The 25,524-nt window shown below is 35.7% G+C and overlaps 1 protein-coding gene across 11 annotated transcripts in view; it reads left to right on the plus strand.

The window, feature by feature from the left end:
- Positions 1–25,524, plus strand: part of THOC2 (THO complex subunit 2) — a 100,613-nt gene that overhangs the window by 18,109 nt on the left and 56,980 nt on the right. For 8 of the 11 annotated variants that reach the window (XR_013997954.1, XR_013997955.1, XM_081124828.1 and 5 more), the window contains exons 4-9: positions 1,246–1,297; positions 3,497–3,625; positions 6,070–6,140; positions 6,990–7,111; positions 7,808–7,941; positions 17,082–17,248. Coding sequence is in view for 9 of the 11 variants with exons in the window: in XM_081124828.1 (XP_080980954.1) it covers positions 1,246–1,297; positions 3,497–3,625; positions 6,070–6,140; positions 6,990–7,111; positions 7,808–7,941; positions 17,082–17,248 (675 nt within the window). In the remaining 2 variants the exon portion in view is untranslated. Of the gene's footprint in view, positions 1–1,245; positions 1,298–3,453; positions 3,626–6,069; positions 6,141–6,989; positions 7,112–7,807; positions 7,942–17,081; positions 17,249–25,524 lie in introns of those variants that run through there. The other 3 variants (XM_081124830.1, XM_081124831.1, XM_081124832.1) reach the window with 2 other exon arrangements.

The following is a 25,524-nucleotide window of genomic DNA, read 5'->3' on the forward strand; positions in this document are numbered from 1 at the left end:
AATGAATAGCCCAAGAGAACTTAATGTGTATTTGGTTCTTACCTTCCCCTTTCCTTTGAGTCTTAAGTATATATATTTAGTTGCATAAGGAAAAAAAAATATATATGTACACACTTTGGCAGCTGGATTGTCTTTGTCATAGCTTTCTCATAGTCCTACATCTCACTATCCCATATCTTAGCCACAGAAGCATATCTTGCATATCTCTTACAGATGTCAGTTTGTTCTTTAGAATTAAATTTCTTTCCTTTAGCCTCTGAAAATAGGTTAATTTTAGGGTTGCTATAGTGCCAGCAAACTAATTGCAATGATTGAACTGTGATCCTTACTAATGGAAAATGGCTCTAAAATTGGGCATGGGAGTGGGAAGTGCTGGTTTTCATGCAGAAATGAGGGGAGAATTTTGGGTCAGTTTCTCCAGATGCTACAGACATCAGTGCATAAGGAAAATAAGGATAGATTTTTGGTAATTATTTTCATCTTTAGAAAATCTTGAGTTATGGAACAACAGCTTGTAATTGTTTTTGTATTTTTTAGATTTTTGTTCTTTTGATAGTATTGATTTTTGCATATATCAGTGTTTGCTCTGGCACAAGCACAGCATTTAAAATTTTGGATGAAAAATTTACCATTTTAACAGTCTTGCTTTAGGTAGGTGTGAAGTAATCCAAATTCCAGTGGTTTCTAACATGAAACTTCATTGGAAAAATGGTCCTCATTTGTGCTTTTTAATATTTCCTGAGGTGCTTGTTTAGGTTTCTGGGTATTTTTTTAATCAAGTTATTTCATGGTATACGTTTAACCCTTTGCGGTCGTATTAAATTTGGACATGGGTGTCGTACTGGTCGGAATTAATTTCCATTGAAAGAGCAGTGATACATAACATGCAAGATTATGAAGGATAAACAAGATTTATGAACTGATACATGAATGAATAGAGTTAAGGTTCGTACGGTTCCTTCCTGTGGTGGCTGAGAGCAGACATACGACCGGAACGGTAAAAAAGCTTTGGTGGCTGAGAGTAGACAAACGACCGCAAAGGGTTAAACATTTTTTCCAACAGTTGTCTCCCATTTTTTATTTTCTGTATAGTATGAAACTTGAAGATTTTTTTTTTTGTCAACATAGTGGTGCTGAGGTTTTTGTAGTTTTTAAGTTTTACTTAAGAGTGTTATCCTGAAGCCATAATACTTGCTGGTGTGTTATTCTAGTATTTACTATGAATAATTATATTTTTAAAATTAGGAATTTCGTGAGGATATGCCTTCCATTCTTGCTGATGTATTCTGCATATTAGGTAGGTATTAATCCTTTATTGTACCTGTAAAAAGTGCTGTTTGGTAAATTAATGTCCTGTGTTAAATTGTTTCCTTTCAACCTAAGGATTTTACAAATATACAAATGTTTCTTAAAATCTAGACTATATATATAATATTCTAAGTCAAATGTGAGTATAATCACTATTTATAAACTAGTTTTAGTTTATAACTCAAATAGTTTGAGTTTTTTAGGTTGTGTCTTTATATAAAATTGAGCTAAATTAAGTCATTTCAAGTAAATAAGCCAAGTTTTTTTAAGTTAGTCTGAGTTATTCCGATTTTATTATAATTAATCTTATTCAGTACATGTCAGAATCTCAAACTGAGGACACTCAAGAGATACTTACTTTGCTTTTGTACTTTTGATTCTTCTTAATTTTAGAAAGAGCAAGAAGAGCCAAAGTAATCAAAATTACTTTTGTGTTGAGGATGAGCAACCAGCTTTGGAAATAGTAACCTCTCTGTTTTCCCAGAGTAAATAAGAATTCATGCAAAATAAATAAAGGAATATATAGTTTTTCAAATTATAAGAGAAAGTTTATTTAGAAAGTTACAGAGGTAGTAGAGGTGAGCCAGCTGGGCTGCGTAGCCTCAGGAAACAAGCTACAGAAGCAAAAGACGGGCCCTTAAAATTTAGGAGAGGGAAAGGCAAAGGTTAAGTGCCTTGGGGGAAGAAGGTGGGGATGGGAAAGGTGCTCACCAAAAGGAATATTTCTTTTACAAAAGGTAATGTCCCTCCATGGGAAGCATGGATTTAAAAAATACTGTGTATTACTAATTTATTTCTCTAATTTTAGATCTAAATTAAAATAACTGAGCACAGTTTTCCCCATCAGTCTTAAGCTTTCTATAACTGATCCAATAGTAAATATTACCAGGCATTATAATATTCACTTTAAAATAAGACTTAACCTCTCTGAAACCTGAAATTTATAATGAGGGGCTGTGAACTGTACGAGACAACAGTGAGCATAAATACCCTTTAGTTACATGCATCCACATGAATAAATATAAAAGAATAATGTTAGGCAAGACAAGCAATTTACAGAAGATTATAAAATATAATTCCATTCACATAAAAGACAAAAAGGGGCAAATTGAGAGAAGACTATATAATTTAGACACACATGCATGTCAATTGGCAAACTGGCCCTATACACAGAGGGTATGGAGAGATCAAAGAGGCTGACTGCTCTAGATTGGTAGGCGGCAGGTTTAATAAGCAGTGAACTTACCTACAAGGCTTGTCTCCTACAGCTGCAAGACTGGTAGGTCTCCACATGTGCCTGCCAGAATCTTCAAGTTTATGTAGAGGCCCTAACTGGGTTTAGTCACATATACTGTATACTGCCCAGATGGTTTCAACAACATTTTGCTCTCTTAAAGCTGCCTCCTTGAAAATGTCCTCCACTATGGGAACAGTGGGGGCAACTTAAAAAAATAAGACTTAAGACTTAAGAGTTTGTTAAACTGGAATGAATTATTTTAGCTCATTAAGTCTAATTTCTAGAATTAGATAGGTTACTTAAATGTCTAGGTTACTTACATTTAAGACATTTAAGAGAGTCTGGAATTTGATCTTAACAAATCTAAATGCCTGGTGCTTGATCCTTCAGGATGTTTTAAGATTTCATAACAGCAGTAATGGAGAAACAGGTGAAAATGTATGGACTGTGAGTGAGAAATGAAAAGCTCAGAACATTTGATGGGGTGACCATATGCCCCAGTCTTGTTTTGATTTCCCTGGCATAATTATGAGTAGTGCCTTCTTTCAGTCTTAAAACTGCCCTGGTTTATACCAACAACAAAAAAACCCTTTTAAACTTAATTTTAAAAACAGGCACTATAGATATTACTTTATGTTACAAGTATATATAGCATGAAACAAGTTTCAGTTTAAAAATTGTTTTAGTATAAATTTGTAAGACTGAAAATGATTTGTAGGTAACATTTCATGGAAGCTGTTATTTCTTGATAGTGTCAAGTATATTTTATTTTCTTTGAATATTCATCAATTATCAGCTTATTAGTAAGTTTTAATAATTTCTTTACTGATTTATTTTATTGGGATATATTTCCCTTCATAGGTATTTAGTAATATGAATTATTCTTACAAGTCATTGCTTTTTACTAGTGACATGAATTCATGGAGGTCGCTCTTGGGAAATTTCTTTTAGCCTATCCAGCCCATTATTACAAGCAAGATTTAGGACGGCAAACTTGGAAAGAGAATTTCCCTCACCTGCCCCCTCACTCACGTACCCCCACCCTTGGCAGAAAAAATCCAAGGGTGACCCCAGATCAAGGTAGGGAATAGGAGTAAGAACATGAGCTTCTCTAATGATGATGATGATGACGATGATGATGATGATGATGAAAATAGTAATAATAACATAGGTGCCATTTTTGGAGCACCTTCTATGTTCTAGTCATTGTGTTACACATTTAATTTCATTTTAATCCTCACAATAACTTGTGTATGGTAGATGTAGAGCTCATAAAATTGAAGCTCAGAGAAGTGATTTTATTTTTTTTTAAGGCCATGCAACCAGTAAGGCAGGGTTTGGACCTGGATCTTTTTGGTTCTAGAGCCCATGATCTTTTTAATACATTATGTTGTTTTTCTAATATTTTAACAGTTATATGACAAATGAGTGCTGTACTTTCCTGGTTAAGATATTAGTTTTCTTTAAAAACCAATTATGTAAGGGTGAGGGGACTTGAGATCTCTGTTAACCTGAAAGGGGGAGAGGTGTCTGATGGTTGGTGATACTGGGACCTAGAGTTGGAAAAGGCTGAGGGCTTTTTAGTAAAACCATAGGGGGATATGAAAGACATAGTTCAAAAAAGAAAAAAAAAACTCAGCTAAGAAATTTACTGAGGTCCTAGTAAATATTTGCTAACATGGTTAGAACCCAAAGAGTGGTATCTTTTAATTTTTTTTTTTTTAATTTTTAGAGGGAGAGGAAGGGAGAGGGATACAGAGATAGAAACATCAGTGAGAGAGACATCAGTTGGCTGCCCCCTGCACACCCCCTACTGGGGATCAAGCCCATAAACCTGGCAAGTGTCCTGACTGGAATTCAAACCAGTGACCTCTTGGTTCATGGATCAATGCTCAACCACTGAACCACACAGGCTGGGCCAAAGAGTGGTATCTTAAGTCAGATGGTTAAGAGGAGACCAGACTTGACTCGAAGAAGATTGACCTGCTACCCAGGTTCTCTGATCTTAGGAACCTTGGGAGTAGATCTTAGGGACTTAACAGCCTTGGATAGTAGGTAGATATTGGTTAAAAGAATGGGCCCAGTTTAGTCCTGACCTCTCACAATCAGTATCTTTGAAGTTCTAGGCTGAGGAGAGACCACATGACCAGATAACAGGGAAACAACTAGGAGTTCCTGGAAGTTGGGGGATATGGATGAGATACCCATGGATTAAAAGTCTTATTAAGAGATTGAGATTATACTGCAATTTACATTGCATAAATGTGCTTAGCTGAAGTGGCCAAAATATTGGTAAATGGCACTGTCCAAGAAGGGAGAATGGAGAAGGGGCAGGAAAATGTAGAACTATTTGATGATAAATCCCCTTCTCTCTTGATTCTCAGTGATGGCAATAGAAAGTAAACTGAAGCAAAGCAGTGGTAGGATATTTGTTTGGGGAGACCCTAGAACTCTTAGAGGACAATTTTTATTATATTACTAAAATTCGTGCCTCTTTCTATAGTACATTCTAAATTATGAGTTGACTTTAAAAATAGAATATTAGTATGCAATCAGCTAAAGCAATGGTCGTGAGGTCAGCATTATAGTCTTGCCAGTCCTGGTTGAAATTTTTGATGCTTGGCATTTAGAGCTAATTGTTTTGTTTCCTATACTTCAGATTTGAAAATTGTTGGAGAAATTTTCTGAATAATTTACTGAAACTCAAGGAGGTCTCAGTTTTTATAAATATTTCAGTGGGAAAAAAATCTTGAATAAATTTTTGTTTGCTAAGTAGACTTGTAATTCAAACTAAGACGTTAAAAATATCTTTTAATACTCTCTTTATAAAAAGAATTTATCTTTGTTGTTGAAAGTATTATAAATGTCCCCCTTTTCTCCGCATTGACCCTTTTTACCCCGCCCCCACCCCCCCCAGGCCTTCACCACACTATTGTCTGTGTCTTTGGGTTATGCATATATGCATATAAGTTCTTTTGGTTAGAACATGGTACATGGTACCCAGGTCAAAGATTTGATCTTCATGAGTAATATGATCTTTAGTATTAGAAGAGATCTTTGTTGTCACCCAGTTCAACTTTCTACCTAAGGAAAGAATCTTTTCTTTAGCATCTCTAACATGTGGTCATTTAAACTTTGCTTAAATATTTTGGATCTCTTACATTAAATAAAATATATTATTTTAAAAAACTTTGCTTGAATATTTCCATTTCTGAAAATAGTATTATTTTGAAACTGTTGCTTCCAGTGCCACAGCACATAGTTCCTGTGTAATCCACTTACCATTTTATGAATATGCCATTGGTCGCAGGGTCAGTCTCCAGTATCAGGAGAAATTAATGCTAAGCAATCATATGCATTGAAGGACAGCTCATACTTAACATAGTTAAAATTTTCCCCCAAATTCAGAATGAGGCATTTTAAAATAAGCTAGTTTTAAAGAAAATAAGTATCTTACTATAGTGCTGGAGAGAGTCTAGCAAAAGCAATCAAACTTTCATCTTTTTTTTCCTTCATCATTTTAGATATTGAAACAAATTGTTTAGAAGAAAAAAGCAAGAGAGACTATTTTACACAATTGGTATTAGCGTGTTTGGTAAGTTTTAAAAAAATATATTCCCTTTCTAAATTTTACATTGAACAATTATAATCACAGTTAATCATGTTAATGGAGAAGGATATTGACATTCATTTGACTATTCATTATAAGGTGAGATTTGGGTTTTGAAATGGAATGCTTTGTAAAATTAGACATGCCAATTATGACTGTGAAATAGGCATGCTACCATATCACTTAAACTATCTATATATATAAGACCTTTGGTGATATTCCTGACCTAGTAAGTTTCTAACTGAGTAAAAGGTAAGCATCTGTCAAGTGAGTAGAAATGATGTGGACAGCTTTTAAACAAAACAGTTTTTCATAAACTCTTCATTAGGCAAGGAGAAAAAGAATGGAGATAGTTTAAAAACAATAAATTGTAGAACTTGTTATAATCATTGTCTTAGTAAACCATTTTATGTTCATAAATTTAGAACCGAGGGAGAAATGCCATTACTGAGACCTGGAAGGATCTTTGTCTTTGCTGTACTAAAATTATTTTACTTAACAAATAGAAACCAAAGAAGGCTTAAGTGCTGCATTATCTTAAAGGAAATCTAGTTCACAGACTCAATTTTAATTGGAATTTCATCTGTAGTTTTTGTCATTTGTGGACAGCATGCATATACTTTCTTAGCAAGTTTTTAAAAAAAGAGCTATATGTTGTATTTTTCAATATTTGAGAGTCATTTTTGTTGAAGTTCTAAATTTTGTTATAAATTATAAGTTGATATCTATAATGTGATTTTAATATTTTTATAAATTATTTTGAGTATATTTAAGATTGTGGATGCATAATTGGAATGCTGAATAATAAATGGCCTTTAATATTTTTAAATACAGTATTTAGTTTCAGACACAGTTCTAAAGGAACGCCTGGATCCAGACACATTGGAATCATTAGGGCTTATCAAACAATCACAGCAATTCAATCAAAAGTCAGTTAAAATCAAGACAAAACTATTGTAAGTACATATGTATTTTTATGTTGCAGGTCAAGTACCTGAGTATGTGTTTTAATTCTCATTTTGAATACTAGAAGTTTCTGTTTTTAAATTAAATTTATTGGGTTGACATTGGTTATTAGGATCATATAGATTTTAAGAGTACATTTCTATGATACATGATCTGTATATTGCATTGTGTGTCCACCATCCAAAGTCAAATCATCTTCCATCACCAACTTTCTAAAGGCAGTTTGAAGATTTTATTTTGTTGCTGTTATCATGTGTCTTGTGTTTTGAGTCAGCAGTGAACATTATCCGTGTGAAACCAGTGTTAATTTTGTTCATATTAGAATTTAAAATAATATTCAGTGGTTTCATTATTACCAATAAAATAAGTTACAATTATGGCTGTGCTCTAGGGTGTATTCTTAGTCAATGATGGAAATAGTGGTACTGTATTTTATTGTTCCTTGGGATTAGCAGTGTCCTTTCCTTGTGGTACTGGTTTTCCCTGTGTAATTAACATTGGAGTATCTCTTATGAACAACTGTAATTTTCTATCCTAAAAGATAAAGAGGTAAACTTTCAACAACTGTTCTTGTGATTGTTAATATGTAAGAGAGATAAGAAAATTCAATAACAATACATTACTTTTATGCAAGCTTGTTAATTGAAATTAATTTTATCCCCTTTATGATGTTTATCTAATTTCAGTTATAAGCAGCAAAAATTCAATTTGTTAAGAGAAGAGAATGAAGGTTATGCCAAGCTGATTGCTGAATTGGGGCAAGATTTATCGGGAAATATTACTAGTGATTTAATCTTAGAAAATATCAAATCTTTAATAGGTAAGACATTTCTATATGTAGTATGTGTTACTAAGATAAGGTTTTTATTTTTTATTTTTGTTAATCCTCGTCTGAGGGGGGAGAGAGAGTGAGAGAGAGAGAGAAATAGAGGGAAAGAGAGAGAAAGAGAAATAGAGAGAGGGAAAGAGAGAGAAAGAGAGAGAGCGAGAGAAAGAGAAAGATGTGAGAGAGACACACCAATTGGTTTCCTCCTGCATGCACTGGGCCCGAGGCCTGGGGATTGAACCTGCAACCCAGATACGTGTCCTTGACCTGGAATCGAGCCCATGACCCTTCAGTGCGTGGGCCAACGCTCTAACCAACGAGCCGCACTGGCCAGGGCAAGATAACATTTTTTAACTGTGGAGAATATCCATAAAGAAGAAATGAGTGCACTCTCTATAGGTTTTTTTAAATTAAGAAATGAGAGAAGTGTCCAACTTGTACTTTAAGATTTTATCAGTAGTAATGAAATTTCGGATGACATTTATGAGAAGTTTTTTTTGTTAGTTACCTGGTGTTTGTATTAGGTTGTACTCTTTAGTATTTCTATTTAAAAAGAAAATGTTTTTATTGATTTTAGAGAGAGGAATGGAGAGGGAGAGAGATAGAAACATCAGTGATGAAAGATAATTGTTGATTGGCTGCCTTCTGCACCCATCAAGCCTGTAACCCGGGCATGTGCCCTGACCGGGAATCAAACTGGTGACCTCTTGGTGCATGAGAAGATGCTCAGCCAACTGAGCCATACCCACCGGGCTCTATTTTTAATTTTAAGTATTTCTAAATAATCTTAGAGGGGGCAGAAAATAAGTAAGCTAATGGGAAACTACAATAAAATCTTTGGTGTGAACTCTTAAAACTTGAACATGTTTAGTTCTTTTGAACTTGATTTAAAAAATACCTTTACAAGTGACTTTGATACCCATCTTATTTTATATTTACAACAGTCTGTTAAAGTAAGTGCAGCAGATGCTGTAAAAGTGTAACAGGAAAATGTTATTCTCCCTACCTTTTAAATAGAATTTATTCTTTTTATTTGCACTGAGCATTTGAAGGAAATAGTTGGCTTCTATAGAAAGAGCAGTGAATGGTAGAAAAATAGGATAATCCTGAATTTTCAAGAATGGAAATAATTTTTGCTATTATTTTTTAGGTGTTCTGTTTTAGGGAAGATTTTGCAACACCTAGATGTCTTAGATTTTGAGACCTGTCAGAGAAGTTACATTCCCTGCTTTGCTGGTTATATTTTAGGGGGTGCTTATGCTCAACTTCTCAGTTCTTTCTCTGTTTTTGAAATTTATGTATCACTAAGAGAGAGGAGGTATCCCAATCCTTATCCCCTTCCTCCAATGGTATGTGTAGGGTCTCAGCTTTGGCTTTTGGTGATCAACAGGTATAGAAGGTAAGGAGCTTCTAGTTTAAATTTACCGTTTTCTTTGAAATAAGTCTATTTCTGGCAGCTGATTTACTCTCTTTGCTACTTCTCCCCAGTGTGAGTTTAATAGCAAGACTGGCAGCCCTGTAGGTAAGACTTGCTTACCTGTGTGGCAGTGACCCATTTTATAAAATCCTGTAGAGTTTCGTTTCTATTCTTTCCAGGGTAGGCTCTTCATTTTTTCCTGCAGCATTTTGATCTAGCTTGAGATGCTTATCAGTATTGCTTTGCTATAGCTTTGTCTTTCCTTGTGTCCTGCCATGTACTTTCTTAAGATGGTATTCCTACATAAAAATTCTGTCCTGTGTAAGCTCCTCAGTTGTTGTTGTTTAAATATGTTTTAAAAATTGATTTCAAAGAGAGGAAGGGAGAAGGAGAGAGAGAAACATCAATAATGAGAGAGTCATTGATCGGCTGCCTCCTGCACCCCCCCCCCCCCCACTGGGGATTGAGCCCAAAACCTGGGCTTGTGCCCTGACCAGGAATTGAAGTGTGACCTCCTGGTTCATAGGTCGATGCTCAACCACTGAGCCATGGTGGCTGGGCAGTTGTTTTTTGTTTTTATTTATCTGCCTATTCATTGACATCTCTTGTCTGTCCTTGTTTCTTCTATTTTTTGTCCTTGTGAGTCTATACCTTTTTAGTTCTTTGTTGTTTTGGGAACATTTTAAGGAGTGATTTTCTTCAGTGTGTGTTTTTATCCAACCAGGAAAATGTACCCTACTTTCTTTTCTTGAACTTTCCCCTTATAGAAAATGGGTTATGTTACTGTCTCTAAAGAACAATGTGGCAGTCACAGCTGCAAGCCCACGACACACATGGATATTCCATGAGTATAAACAATTTGATTTCTTAGGTTAAACTTCTGTTCTAGTCCATCAAATGTGCTATGAAGCACGCTAGTCCAGAAGCACCCAAATGTTGCCTTGTCAGTGTAGCCTTTGTTGGAAACCACTCTCAACACTCCTTATCATTCAGTAATTTTCTTCTGAGCATTTAACCACCGTATAATGTGCAGTGTATTTTATTCTTGACCCCCACTGAAATGTAAGCTCCATAAGGACATGGGTTATTGTGTTTTGTTTAGTACCTCTAACCTCATTGCCTGGTACATAGATGATGAGTAAATACTTGTTGAAAAATGAATGAATCTTTCTTCCTTTCTGGTAGAGTTTATGGTGATTCTTAGCCTCTTTCCCCTGACATGGAGGATTTTAGAAAGTTCATATTCCTGGATCAGTGTTTCTGTCTCGCTATCCGACTCCCTCATCTCCCCTTTTCTAAGAAAGGAATTTTTCATTGACATGAAAATTGAGGTTAAGAATTCTAATTCCAGTGAGCATTAGAATTTATTGAATCCCCCTTCAATGCAGATTCCATGCAGACCTTGTCTCATCTGGCCAGAGCAGTTTACTGACACAGCATTCTATTTTCATGGCATTTTTTAATGTGTCCCCTTGTTTATTCCCATTGTTTTCTCTTTAGGAACAATTTAGACAGATAACACCTCGTACAAATCTATCTCAGGTGTGATCTCTTTCACCAGCCATTGGCAGAACGGATATCTAGTTTGGGAGGTATGCATTTTAGTTACATTTACATTTCAGGGTACTTGGTTGAATCAGGATAAATCCTTATTTATCATTCTATAATTAGAAGATAGTAATTTTTCTCTCTAAATGATTCTGGTGCATCAAAATGTTTATGTATTGCCCGGTCCACATGGCTCAGTGGTTAAGCGTCTACCTATGAACCAGGAGATCGTGGTTCGATTCCTGGTCAGGGCACATGCCCAGGTTGTGGGCTCAGTCCCCAGTGGGGGGTGTGCAGGAGGCAGCCGATTAGTGACTCTCTCATCATGGGTGTTTCTATCTCTCTTTCCCTCTCCCTTCCTCTCTCTGAAATAAATGAAAAGACATATTTTAAAAAAAAGTTTATATCTTATATGCAATAAACAATGTTTATACCCTGTCAGTCTGGGCTATTGACTACATGAGTAAACATGGAAGTAGAACCATTATGAGTCTTCATGGTGGCTGTGATCTCAAGTCTGACACTAAATTTGCAAAACTTATTAAGTAGGAATTGGTAGTGATTAGTTTAGGCTCTTGAGCTGCCAAATCATAGACCTGCCACACAAATGATTCCTGCATCAAGATGACAAAAAGCATCTTTCAGAAATTAGAGGAAAGGATGTTACTGATGGAGCCCTTTGATTGCTGAACTAAACTATAAGCACTCTATTCTTCTGAATGCCTAGGTGTTCTTTCCTTTCCTTCTAAATTAGTGGTCAGCAAAATTTTTCTCTAAAGGGTGAGCTAGTAAATATTTTTCGTTTTATAGGCCATGTGGTTTTTGTTGCAGTTACATAACTCTGCCACTGTAGTGTAAAAGCAGTCATAGGCAATACGTAAATAAATTAGTGAGTCTGTGTTCTAGGGAAACTTTATTTACAAAAACCTAATGGATTTGACCCATAGTCTATAGTATGCTGATTCCTTCTCTAAATCAAAAGTGCTGGCTAAAAATTAGTCATGGAGCTAGCTTACTTGAGTTTAGTTTTGGAGAGTCAAAATAGCTCTTCCTGTTTTTTGGGTTTAGTGATCTAGGATCTTCTTGGCTTAGAATCTAACCTTTTTCTTCTTATCCAGAATCAGAGCCCACTTTACTATCCCCCTTCCCCCAGGATTTCATTTGTTGCCTGTTGTCTAAGGTGGTAAATTTGACTGGGGATGGGAAAGTATAGGGTGAGAGCCTCTGCCCCTTCAGTCTCACACGCCCTCTTGGTTGCTTGTCAAGTGACCACAGAAACATTAAAAACAAAATGAAACCCCAAGCCAAATCATTTTATTCTTGAACAGATTATGGGACATTTAACCTCTTTGACTATATTATCTTAAGTGTACTTAGTATTTTATCTTTGGACCAATTTGATTATAAGGGCCATTCAGCCTAGGAGCATCTTACTGTGTTGGTTCTCTCCTGTCCCTTTGACTGCCAGTTGACTGCCAGTTGACTGCCTCCTTTACCTACGTTTTTGCTTTATTGAAAGTTTCTTTACTACAGAACAGTTAGAAAGCTGTTATTCTCTAGTATGAAAAAGATGGCAGCAGTTCTCAAGCATATTTATTTTTTACAGTTATTTTTTATTTTGTTAGGTGCATTTCTCTGCATCTCGGTTCTGGTAGTTCTTGCCTTGAGATGTGCAGTTTTTTGCAAATATTATTTCTTAGAAACAGTCTAGCATAGGCTTTTATTAGCCTATTTTAGTTCATTTGGGCTGCTATCACAAAATACCACTGACTGGGTGGCTTATAAACAACAGAAAAGTATTTCTCACAGTTCTGGAGGCTGGAGGTCCAAGATCAGGGTGCTAGTAGCATGTTTGAGTTCTGGTGAAGGACCTCAGTTGCACACTGATGGCTTCTTGCTATATCCTCATATGATGAAGGGTCAAGGAAACTCTCTTTTTTAAGGGCATAATCTCATTCATGAGAGCTCTGCCCTCATGACATAATCATCTCACAAAGGCCCCTACTTCCTAATATCATCACATTAGAATTTCAGCATGTGGTTTTTTGGTCTCATAAGGTCCATTCTGTTTGGAACATGATCGAAGCTATCGTTCTGTTTTCTTGTCTGAAATGTACAGGCTGGACATTTTGTCCAGTCATGTTTACAATATTACTTTGGTCTTTTTTTGTTGTTAAGAATCTCAATTTGGCCTGTTCCTAAAACAGCCATTGTCAGTTTATTTATATTTTTGCCTATAGTTGCAATCACTTGATATAATATACTGGCTATCTCGTCCATCTTTGGGGAAAACTTCGGTTACTTTTCAGTGCAGTTTTCCTCAAAGGCGTATCATCCAAAATGTATGAATTCTACTAAAGGATAGGGAAGGCATTTTTTTTTTGGGGGGGGGGGGGAGGCATTTTCTTAATCTCTGTATCACAAGCACCTGGCACACAGTGGGTAATTATTTAGTGTTTATTTAAATGAAAGAATGAATACATGGCTATTACAGGCCTGCCATTTTCTTATTTTTCCAGTTGTTCCCTTCTAATATGGTTCCCTGTTTGTTACTCAGAAGGCATAAAGGCGTTGTGTGTGTGTGTGTGTGTGTATGTATATGTGTATATATTTATATATACATTCCTTAATGTAGCTGGTGATAGAGCTAGGGAACTAGGCTAAGATCACAGGACTATTGATGCTTGGGCTGGACAAATGCCTTTCTAAGATGCTTGAGCACAAGAGTGCCTATGTTCTACCACAGCTGTCATTAGAAAAAAATTATTTTGCACACTTCAAGCTCACTGGTTGTGTATGAAATAGTTTAACGGTTACTTAGCAACTTTCCAAGGTTTAAAAATTTGTTTTCTAAATCCTTAGTTTGGTAACTTTTTCCATCTTATGTAGCAAAGGTCATTCTAATTGATTGGAGTGACTGATGGCAACTGAGACATTTAATAGAAATTTCATAAGCCAGTTTTTCATTTGTGGAAGATGCAAAGGTTGACATCTATCATAAATAAAAGTACATACCTCTTCTAGATTACTTCCTTAAATTGCACCTAGAAAGAAATTGGTAGTTGATAGTACAGCTCATTGATAGAATAGCCTTGATAGAGTACTACTATTAAATAAAGTATAATGATAATGGTTCACATTGTAGCACATTGAAAATAGAAACTTTAAAGCAGCATATATGAAACACTTACATTTCCAGGTAACATGTTGCTGTTCTTAGACCTTATTCACAACTTTTGTGTATGTAACTTAGTGGGTGACTATAAGTCATCCCTTTTTTATCAAAATTATATTAATGTATCTTTTGTCCTCTCTGATAGAATATAGTAGTATTCATTTTCTTTAGTGATTGAATTTTTATATTTAATAAATGTGGGAACAGTTACAAGGTTGGAGAATTTACAAGACCATATGTTCATAATCTATTGCCAGTATTACAGTAGTTTGGAGGCATTTTTCAACTTTATTCAGGCATAATTGACATACAATAAACTGTGTGTATTTAAAGTGTACAATTAGAGTTTTAACATATGTATACACATGTGAAAACATCACCACAGTCTAAATAGTGCACATTTCTGTCACTCCACTCCTCAATTTCTTCTTGCCCCTTTGTTTTTTATTTCTCCTCAACTTTCGCTGTATCCTTGTCCAGGCACCCACTGATCTGCTTTCTGTCACTAGAGATTAGTTTGCATTTTCTAGAATTATTTTATAAATGGAATCATATAGTGAGTTCTTTGTTGTGTGGCTTATTTCAGCATAATTATTTTGTGATCATCCATGTTGCTGCTTGTATTAATAGTTCTTTCCTTGTTATTGCTGAGTAGTCCATTACTTATACTACAATTATATTATACTACAATTTGTTGTCCATTTACATGTTGATTGGCATTTAAAAGTGTCCTTTTATAAATCTTCTGTGAATATTTGTGTACAAGTCTTTGTGTGGACATAGAAATTTATTTCTCTTGGGTAAGTACCTAGGAATGAAACGGCTGGGTCATATGGTAGGTGTAAGTTTAACTCTGAAGGAAACTGCCAGTTTTACAAAGTAGTTGTACTATTTTACATTTTATATTTCCACCAGCAGCATTTAAAATTTCCATTTGCTATTTCTGAGTCACTTTTACATTCATAGACCATACTTTTTGGGGATACAGGGAGAGACCAAATATTTAGAAATTTTCTCCCCAGAACTTTAGGTAAACATCTCTTTGGAGAATTTATGAAAATCTGGAGCTCTTTTCAGTAAAACATGATTACTTGTTACTCTTTTTTTCCTTAGTCTGAGAAGTGGAAGAAAATGTGTTCTTTGGATTTTGTGAAAAGAGGAAAGGGCTCTGGCTGGGTAGCTTAGTTGGTTAGAGCATTGTCCCAATGCACCAAGGTTATGGGTTTGTTCCCCAGTCAGGGCACATAGAAGAATCAACCAGTGAATGCGTAAATAAGTGGAACAACAGATTGAAATTTCTCTCTCTCTCCCTTTCTCTCTCTCTCACATCAACCAATAAAAATTTAAGTATTTTTTAAAAAAAGAGGAAAGAAATACTTCTTGGATTTGTAGAGTTCAGTTTTCTAGGTGAGTGCTAAGATACAGCAGGTCCTCAAATAATGTGGTTTCCTTCAACATCGTTTTATTATAACGATGAGATGCTGTAGGAACTTAATGCTTTATATCAATTAACCTGTGTTAAAATTGGTTTCATTATACATCATTTTGGTTAAAGTTGTAAAATATCGACAACATTAAGTGAGGACTTACTTTACTGTGAATCAGACATTGGTTTTATTGGATTTAATGCAATTAAGTATAGAGTTAATAGAAGTTACTCTGGAAATCTTTTACAACATAGATTATATAAGAATTTTCTTTGAAAAATCCCCTAAGTCATCCATAAGGTGCAGTGTTTAGACCTAACATCTCTCCCTAATTTCAACACACTTGTTCTTTTTTCCTCCAGCATTAGAAGAAATTAGTGTTTATTTGCTCTCCCCAATGAAGTGGCTAGCTTGCATTTAGGGGCTACATCTACCACAAAATATGTAATTTAAAATACTAGTATTTCATTCAGCTTGATGTGTAAGGCATGTGTGAACTGATACAAATTGAGGGAACAGCAGATTGATATCTTATGCTCACTCTGGGTCATAAGCATATATTTTATTGAGAGGAATGGTGGGTGGAATGGCCTATATCACTTAAATTACTTTTCTTTTTGCTGTGTGTAAATAGTTGCATTCTCATAAATTAAATGCACATGTGATGTGGCTGCATTATAATATAATTAGGGTAACAGTTGAAGTGAATGCAAATATGTAGAGGTTATGTGCACATTAAGAGTAGGGTGGCTGATAGGTTTGTTAAGTCAAGTATTCATGGGCCCTTTTTAGCTTTCCATAGGAGGTTAGTAAGGGTAAGTAGCCATCATTAGCACCTATTCAGTGCTTCTTCCCTTCCTTTTCCTGCTCTACCTAGATCCTCTATTTTCTTCTTTCTTTGCTTGTGTTATCTACATTCCTTTTTTATGTCCTCAACTCCTTAGTATTCTCTCATCTCTTTAGAATCAGTAGTATACCTGTTTTCTGTTTAGAATGCTACCAAAACCCATAAACATAAATCAGTTGTACAATTATATTTTGTAGCTTTGTTGTGTATATAAGGTAAACTACAAACTGATTCTAAAAATGGTGGTCTACTTTCATGAACTCTTCACCAACATTCCAAATAACTTCTACATAAAACATTTAAAAAAATCTTTAGTTGCCTAACTTGTAAAATGCATTATTTGATTTTCATATTTTGCTAAGAGTTAAAAATGTGGATCTCTTTTACTAGCTTGGGAAATCAAGAACTGATGAGACAGTGTGGCATAGAAGAAAGTTTACTTGACTTAGTGTCACAGGTCCTGGGCTCCAGCACAGCCTTGTCATTAACCCACTTTGTAATCCTGGGCAAGTAACATTTCTCATCTGTAAAATGTGGGGACTGGATTTGATGTTCTTAAAAATTATAAAGATTTCCCTCTGAGGCAGGAGAAACAAACTTGTAAAAGAAGTTGTTTTTAAAAACATTTTTATCTTGTTATATAAGTTGTCCCTGAAATTTAATGGCTTTACTAGAAATGATGTAATCACTTTTGAATTTTGTATATCTCATTTGTTGCAGGATGCTTTAACCTGGATCCCAATAGAGTTTTGGATGTCATTTTAGAAGTGTTTGAATGCAGGCCAGAACATGATGACTTCTTTATATCTTTATTAGAATCTTACATGAGTATGTGTGAACCGCAAACACTGTGTCATATTCTTGGGTTCAAATTCAAGTTTTACCAGGTAAAAAATGTGTGTGTGTATCTATATATATATCTATATGTATAGGTTAATTTCATGATTTTATATGCACAATTTAATTTGAATTTTATTTGTAAATGGTTAGTTTCAGATCAGCCATTCTAGCAGAGGAAATAGATAAATGGCTAGCTAACAATAAGATGTATAAGTACTGTATTAGTAATCTGAATGATGTGATGAGAAAACCTAGAGGAAAGCATAATACATTTTTTGCCTTGGGAGAGTTGGAGTCAGGGAAGACTTTATAGATACAAACTTTTTAAAACCTGGTCTTTGAAGGATGAGTAGGAATTTGTTGACAGTTGTCAGTGCAGAAGTAACAAATAGTGTGAGAGTGAAGACATGACAGTATGAATGTGTATATATAACAGAATGAAGAAATGGTAGGTATATAGTCAGATGTGGCTGGATTCTAAGATGCGGAGAAAAGGAGACAGGAAGTGAAGTTGGAAAGGTAGGTGCACTTTTGATTGTCAAGGGCCTTGAATACTGTGTTGGGTTAGAATTTTATTGTGTAGACAGTGACCGCTGGATAATTTTTACTTAAACCACTACAGTAGTTAACTAGTAAATCTCTGCCTCTGATCATTTCTCTTTCAATCCATCTTTCACATTATTGCTATTGTTACATTCTAAAAGAGATGTAATTGACACACTGCTCAAAAACATTTGCCTGCAGGATGAAATTAAAACTAAACACGGCAGAAAAGGCTATTCACAGTCTAGCCTCATTCTTTTTTTCCAGCCTCATCTTTAGTGATTTTTTCCCTCAAATCTGATTATCTAGCCATGTTAAGGTACTAGCCATTTCCTGAACTTAGGTATATACATTGCTGTGTATGGACACACCTTTGTTTACATGCAGTTTCTTATAACTAGAAAAACATTCTTAGGCAACCATCTCACCTGTCTTTTCTTAATCTTGTGAACTCGTCTTTATTCTTTAAGATCAAGTGCTACTTGCTTTATAAAGTCTTGACTGATACTTCACTCATGCAGAATTAGTCACTTCTTGATCTCTATTTTCATAAAACTTGACACAGACTTCTAGCACTTATCAGGTTATATTAGAATAAACTATGTCTGTCTCCTTTGTCAGATTGTGAGTCAGTTAGGATAGGGTCTATGTTTTACTGATTTCTCTTGATTAATTTACTGTTTAGTCTGTAGTAAATGCTAACTCATCATAAATGAGTGGTCTATCTCTTGATGGCATGAAGGATTTTAATGTAATGAGGCCTCCATTATCCTTTTGGTATAGCTTTTGTAATTTGTCTACTTGCTTGGGGTACTCAGCTAGTCAAGAAATGCTCACTCGTTGAATGTGTATGGTATGCCGTATTTTGGCAGCCACCAAGGGTTCTCTGGTGTGGTGTGTCTGTTCCTTTCCTCTGAAGCTCAAATTCAGGATAGTAAGACGATTTCTTTGAGGATTCTCAAGTAATATACCACCTACTGCCTCTGCTTGTCTTTTATTTTTCATGATCTGGGATGCTCCAGAATAGAAATTAGATCAGAACTTGAAAGCACATAACCTTTTGATACCAATCAAAACACATGGCAGGGTTTTTGGGCAAGAGTACTTCACCTTTATTCAAAAATTAGTGATGGCAGCTGTTCGTATTCCTATCTGAAGCCAGGGAGTCCAGTCTTAGTACAGGGAAGTAGAAGTTCAAGTATTTCATCACATTTTAAGAGGCAGGCCGGCGCTCTAACCACTGAGCCAAACTGGCTAGGGCAGGGTAACAAATTTAACTTGGACCTGATTAATTAGAATATAGGTTAGGGCTTTGGAGACTGTAGGTTTCAGAACATAGTGCAGTGAGTAATGATAACCTACTACATAACATCAAATATTGTTAGTTTAATGTGAGTTTTAGAGTTAAATTTTTTTATCTGAAAATAATCCTCAGAATAGTTATACTTTTTGAGCTGAATTAAAATATCCCTGGGGGTTGATAATGTTGGAATAATCCTTTTTTAAAACAGATAATGGGCCTTTTTATTATATAAGAAATACCCATGTAGAAACATTTGATTTAGAAGTAACCTATTATTGGAAAGAGTAACCTTTGTATTGCTCTGTGTAAAACCATTGCCTTGTTTCTATTGCCAGAGCTATCTTGTTGTGAGAATCTATAGTCTTAAGGACCATTAAGGCCAGTGGAAGAAATGTCTGAGATTTTAGGTAATTTGTGGTCTGGGAGGTAAAGTAAGGAAAGCCATGGAAATCAAGAACCCCTTAGAGAAAGTAAACCTGGGCATTGGCTCCTAGGTATGTATGGTCACCCTATATGTTAGTTCCTTGTCTTATTCCACCCTCCCTTCTTTCTATCACTACCTGATAATGTTCACTCCTCCTGCCTGCAACCCATATTTTTACCAATTGGGACTTATTTGGGTTAACAGGCTGCTACCCCCCACCCCATGATAGGACTTCTAGGCAAAACTATTTCTGCTATGAAGTCAGTGACAGTGATTTTATTCTAGATTCGACCTGCCATCAGCTATACTGGATGCTTTGACTGGGAAGTGTGGTAAGGGATGTAAGCAGTTTCAGAGCATATGATCATTTTGGAAAATTGGGCAGTCATATCTGCTTGATTCCCCTAACAGGGATTACTGTGATAGAGGATTTAGGGGCAGCATGAGGGGCAGCACAAAAGACAGGCAGAATGGAGTACTAGAAAGTGTGAGGCTACTAAAAGACAAACTTGGCTGGAGTTGTCTTGCCACAGGAAAGAGGAAGGAGATGATGACTCTCACCCATATCATAGCTCCTTGATTTGTGGATTCAAAATACAGCAGCAGTAGTAGTAGTAGTAGTAATAGTAGTGGTAGTAATAGTGCTATCATAGTTAGGCACTACTATAACCTAAATTTATTCATTTAAGAAACATTGATTGAGCACGTTTTATGTGCTAGGTAATATAGGTGCTGGGGCTACATCTATAAACAGAAATTCTTGCCTTTATGATGCTAACATTCTAAGTAAATTATATGGTATGTTAGAAGTTGATCAGTGAGATGGGGCAAAAAATATATATATATATATTATATATATATCAGGATAAGGAAGATTGAGAGTGCTAGAGTTTCAGGTTGCAATTTAGAATAGTGAGAGTAGACCTCATTGAGAAGATGAGATTTAAGCAAAGAAATGAAGAATGTGAGGGTGTAAACTTTACATTAATCTGGAGAAGAATCTTCAGGCAAAGAGAACAGCCAAAGCAAAGAAAGGCCTCAAGGTGTGAGCATGCTACAAAGATGCAGACAAATGGAGTTGAAGGGGGGTGAGCTCAAGAGAGATTTTTTAAGATGGGAGATGGGAGAGAGAAACACGTTTTTATGCCAATCGGAATGATTGAGTAAAAAGGAGGAAAACTGGCGATGTAGAAGAAAGAATTGTTGGAGTAGTGTTCTTGAGTAGGAAAGAGAACAAAATTTATGGCATAAGTGGATGGATTGACTAAATAGGAGCATAGAGAATTCATCTGTAATAGATGAAAAGGCAGCATATGTAGGTATAGTTGTTGGTAGGTGAGTAGATATAATGGTGAAAGTTTTCAAAAGTCTTATTGATTGCTCCAGTTTTGTCACTGAAATAGAAAGCAAGATCATCAGCTGAGAGAGAGAAGGAGGTATTTAGAGGTTAGGAGAGAAGGTAGGAAGTAGTTGTGTAGTAGTGTGGGAGAGTAATGGATAATGGAAATTGAATATGATTGGCCAGCAGCATTAAGTACCCACTTGAGAGTGGATATGTGAAATTGGCATTTTGGAGGGATTGTAGCTATTGGTAATGTTAAGTTTAGGGTATGGAGTGAATGGCTGAGATGGGTATAGGAGAAGATTTTTGGAAGAGGAGTTCAAGAAACTAAGAGGGCAGCAAGATGGAAGTATCATTTACATGTATATGAACATCTCCAAAAATTAAGAAAGGAATAGAGTTGGAGAGAGTAACAGTGAATCAAAAGGGCAGTGATCCAGGGCTCCATAGATAGCAACAATAGGACAGCACTGAAAATGGCAGAGTGGAGAACTCCAGAGCTCTGTCCATCCATAAAAGCAACCAAGAAGCTGGCAAAAACTGTCAATCAACTTTTACAGAATTCTGGATTTTAATAAAAAAAATCTTAAAACAACCAAGGAAAGTTTTGATGAAGAAAGAACCACTGCTTTGGGATAAGAGAGCACTGTAACATTTTAAATTGCCAGCCTACTATTCATTATACCCAGATAGATGATGGCCATGAAGATAGAAGCCTACACTCCTAGTGAAGATTGCTAATGTCAGAGGATGCAGAGAATTGTTTTCAAAGAACTGTGGGTTCGACCTATCTGGCTATTCACTGAAGGACTGGGGCAAGGGCCTGTCTTTGTTTTGCCTGACTGGGAGCATCCTCAGGGCTGGGGTGGCTTTTGCCCAAAGCATTTTGGCTTTAGCAACTATTGGCTTTAGCAGTCTGGAGCAAGAAAGAGTTGGATGATCAATAGAGAGACTGAATGCTTGGGAAGGAAGAAGTTGACTAAGGAGATACGTGGGGGGAATAATGGCTTTTAAAAGCAGATGAATATGCCAGGTAATAGGGGGAAAAGGCGATGTACATGCCCAGAACTGTATGCATACTCAAAAAAGTACCGAGAAGACCCTAAGCTTTTTCCTCTTGCTGGCCTTCAAGCTCTGCACAAGCAGGAAGTGAAGACTAAGGCAGAGTTATAAATGGCCTGGCCAAGTGTTGAGGAGTGCCCTAACACACTCACAGCCAATGTGCAAAGGATAGGAGAGTATTTTTTTTCTTTTTGTTTTTTGAGGGCTTCAGGCCTCTAAGAAAACTTAAAACACTAGCTGACCACTAAGTTAACAGAACACAGATTTCAGTGGCCATACGTGACAATAATATAGACTTTACAAAATGAGTTTAGAAAATTCACTAAAGCAAACAAAAACCCACATTAAGCAGCATCATAAACCCCAGAGTGGGTGCAGAATCTGATTTTCAGAGTTGCTTCATAATATTCAAAATGTCCAGTTTTCAACAAGAAATAGTGAGGTATGTAAAGAAACAAAGTATGACTCATTCACAGGGGGAAGAAAAAGAAACTAGCCCTGAGGAAGCCCAGACTATGGACTTAGTAGAATAATAATTTCAATCAAAAGTCCTAAATATGCTTGTGATCTACAGGAAACCATGAGAAGAACTAAAGGAAACCAGAAAAGCACTGTCTCATAAGACAGAATATCAATAAAGAAATAATTATGAAAAAGGAACTAAGCAAATTATGGAATAAAAAAGTACAGTAACTGAAATGAAAAATTCACTAGAGAGGGTACAAGAGGAGATTTGAGAAGGCTGGAGAAACAGCCAACTTGATAAATTAATTGAGGTTATCTATTCTAAAGAACAGAAAGAGGAAAAAATGAAGAAAAATGAACAGAGCCCGTGAGACCTATAGGACACCATTGATTGTACTAGTATGTGCATTATGAGTCCCAGAGGCAGAGGGGAGAGAGAGAAAGGGATGGAAAGTATATCTGAAAAAATAATGGTTGAAAACTTCTGAAAGATATGAAGCTACACATCTAAGAAGCTCTACAAACACCAAGCAGGAAAAACTCAAAAGAGATTCACACCAATCCACATTATAGTCAAATTGTTGAAAGACAAAGACAAAGAGAATCTTGAAACTAGCAAAACAGATGTGACTCATTGTGTAAAAGAGAGCCTCAGAAAGATTAACAGCTGATTTCTCTTCGGAAGGCAGTATGATGGCATATATGCTGAAAGAATGAAACTGGCAACCAAGAATTCGATATCCAACAAAACTGTCCTTCAAAAATGAGGGATTATGATATTCTAAGATTAACAAAAGCTGGGAGAGTTCCCTAGTAGACCTGCCCTACAGGAAATGCTAAAAGGAGTCCTTCAGGCTGAAATGAAGACACTAGACAGTAACTTGAAGCCATATAAAAAAATAAAGAACACTAGTTAATGTAGCTATATAGGTACATATAAAAGCCAATATTGTATTTTTTATTTGTAGCTCTTCTCCCCCCCCCCCCATATGGTTTAAAAGACAAAGGAATAAAACAATAATTATAAATCTAATTGACACACAAATTGTAACAATATAAAAGAGGGAGGGATAGAGATGTATAGGTGCAGTTTTTGTATACCATTGAAACTAACTTGGTATTAATTCGGACTAGGTTATTGTAAGTTTAAAATGTTAATTGTAATAATAGCCAAGGTAACCACTAAGAAAATAAATAAAAAATAAACAGAAAATGAAAGAAGGACATCAAAGTGGTATACTACCAAAAAAATTTAACACAAACAAAGGCATTAATAGAGGAAATGAGAAACAAAACCTAATATAAGACATATAGAAAACTTAGCAAAATGGCAGAAGTCCTTCCTTGTCAGTAATTACTTTACATGTAAATGGATTAAACTTTAATTAAAAGGCAGAGTCCAGCAGAAGTTATAAAAAAGCATGATCCAATTATATGCTATCTGTAAGAGACTCACTTTAGATCCAAAGATACGAGTATGTTGAAAGTAAAAGTATGGAAATACTTATCTCATGCAAATAGTATCCAGGAGAGAGTTGTGGTGACTATTCTAATAGACAAAATAGACTATATGTTAGACAACAAAGGGCATTATATATTGATAAAAGTGTCAACCCATCAAGAAGATACAGTAGTTATAAACACGTGCACCAAACAGAGCCTCAAAATATGTTCAGCAAACATTGTTCTTCTAAATAATTGTTGGACATTTCTATGCCCCATTATCATTAATAGAACAAGACAAGACCAATAAGCAAATAGAGCACTTGAACAACACTATAAACCAACTATATTTAACACACACACACACACACACACACACACACACACACACACATACATATACGTGTGTGTGTACATATATATCACTCCACCCAGCAGTAGTAGATTACACATTCTTCTTAAGTGCATATGGAACATTCTCTAGGTTAGACCCTATTAAAGACCGCAAAACAAGCCTCAATGAATTGAAAACATTGAAATCCTTCAGAATAACTTCTTTGACAACAATGAATGAAAACATTGCAGCAATTGTGAAAGGATAGTGAATGATAGTAAATTAAGAGCTAGGTGGGCCTTAGAGAGGTGAAGGGAGAGTAGTCTGAAAATGACTATAAAGAGCAGAGATGACTTGTACCTCACCTCTGGGCCTAGTAGTTATTAGGAGTCTGGGGAAAATAGCCACCACTTGACTGGGTTACAGTGGGTGTGGTATTCCTAGGGAGTGCTAGGCTCTGAGAATGAAGGTGGAGGGAACAGTTAGAGGGGAGGTAGGGGGCTTTGCTGATAATGGACCATAAATTCCAGAGGATTCCATGGAAGATTTTCAAGAATGCAGAAAGGTGAGATAGTATAGAACAGGGATTGTGCAGAGCAATATGAGGATCAGAGTGTTAGAGTTGATGTTTGGCCTGGTAGTTGGGGCTTTTGGTAGTGACTCATTTAAATAGTGGTAATGGGAATAATGAAAGTATTCCTGATGGATTCAAGTTAGGTAGTTAGATTTTGTGGGTTTACTCTGAAACCCTGATAATCTTTTGTTTTTATGTGAAAATGTCTTGATACTAAACACTTTGTAAACATTTAGAATTAAGCTATTGTTAAGTTGAAAACTTATGTGTCTTAAAAATTACAGTGAAATGGTGCCTTCTTTATAGGATATGTATTAGTTTGGTTAGCTTCACATTTTGTGTGCATAATACCTATAACAATTATAGGGGGATCTTTATTTACAAATACCTCATTTTCAGGGTTGAGTAGAAGCAGAACATAATGTTTGCTTTTTGTTTGCATTTGGCCGTTTAGTAATTACCAGTTGTCCTCACTTCACTTTTCCATTCATCTGACCCCAAGTAGTTTAAAGATTAGGGAAAAAGTCTTTTTGATAGTATTCAAAGATCCTTCTGTTTCTTTGTAGGGTCCACTGGGATGGCCAGGAATTGGCCATCCCACTATTTATTTATTTGTTTATTTACTTACTGTTGATTTACCCATGTGTAATATGTTTAGACACCTGTTTTCGAGAATAAATCAGCTGACAAGCACGTATACTTAGGACAAAACCCAAGAAATGAAAGAATAGGGAGAATAGTATTATGCAGTCATAGATGGTTCTACACTTCCAAGTTTGTCAGTCTTGTTTCTGTGTTTCCACTGAATACTACTTGAAAAAAGCCAGTTAAGA

Source organism: Miniopterus schreibersii (genome assembly GCF_964146895.1).
Source record: "Miniopterus schreibersii genome assembly, chromosome: X".
NCBI lineage: Eukaryota > Metazoa > Chordata > Mammalia > Chiroptera > Miniopteridae > Miniopterus > Miniopterus schreibersii.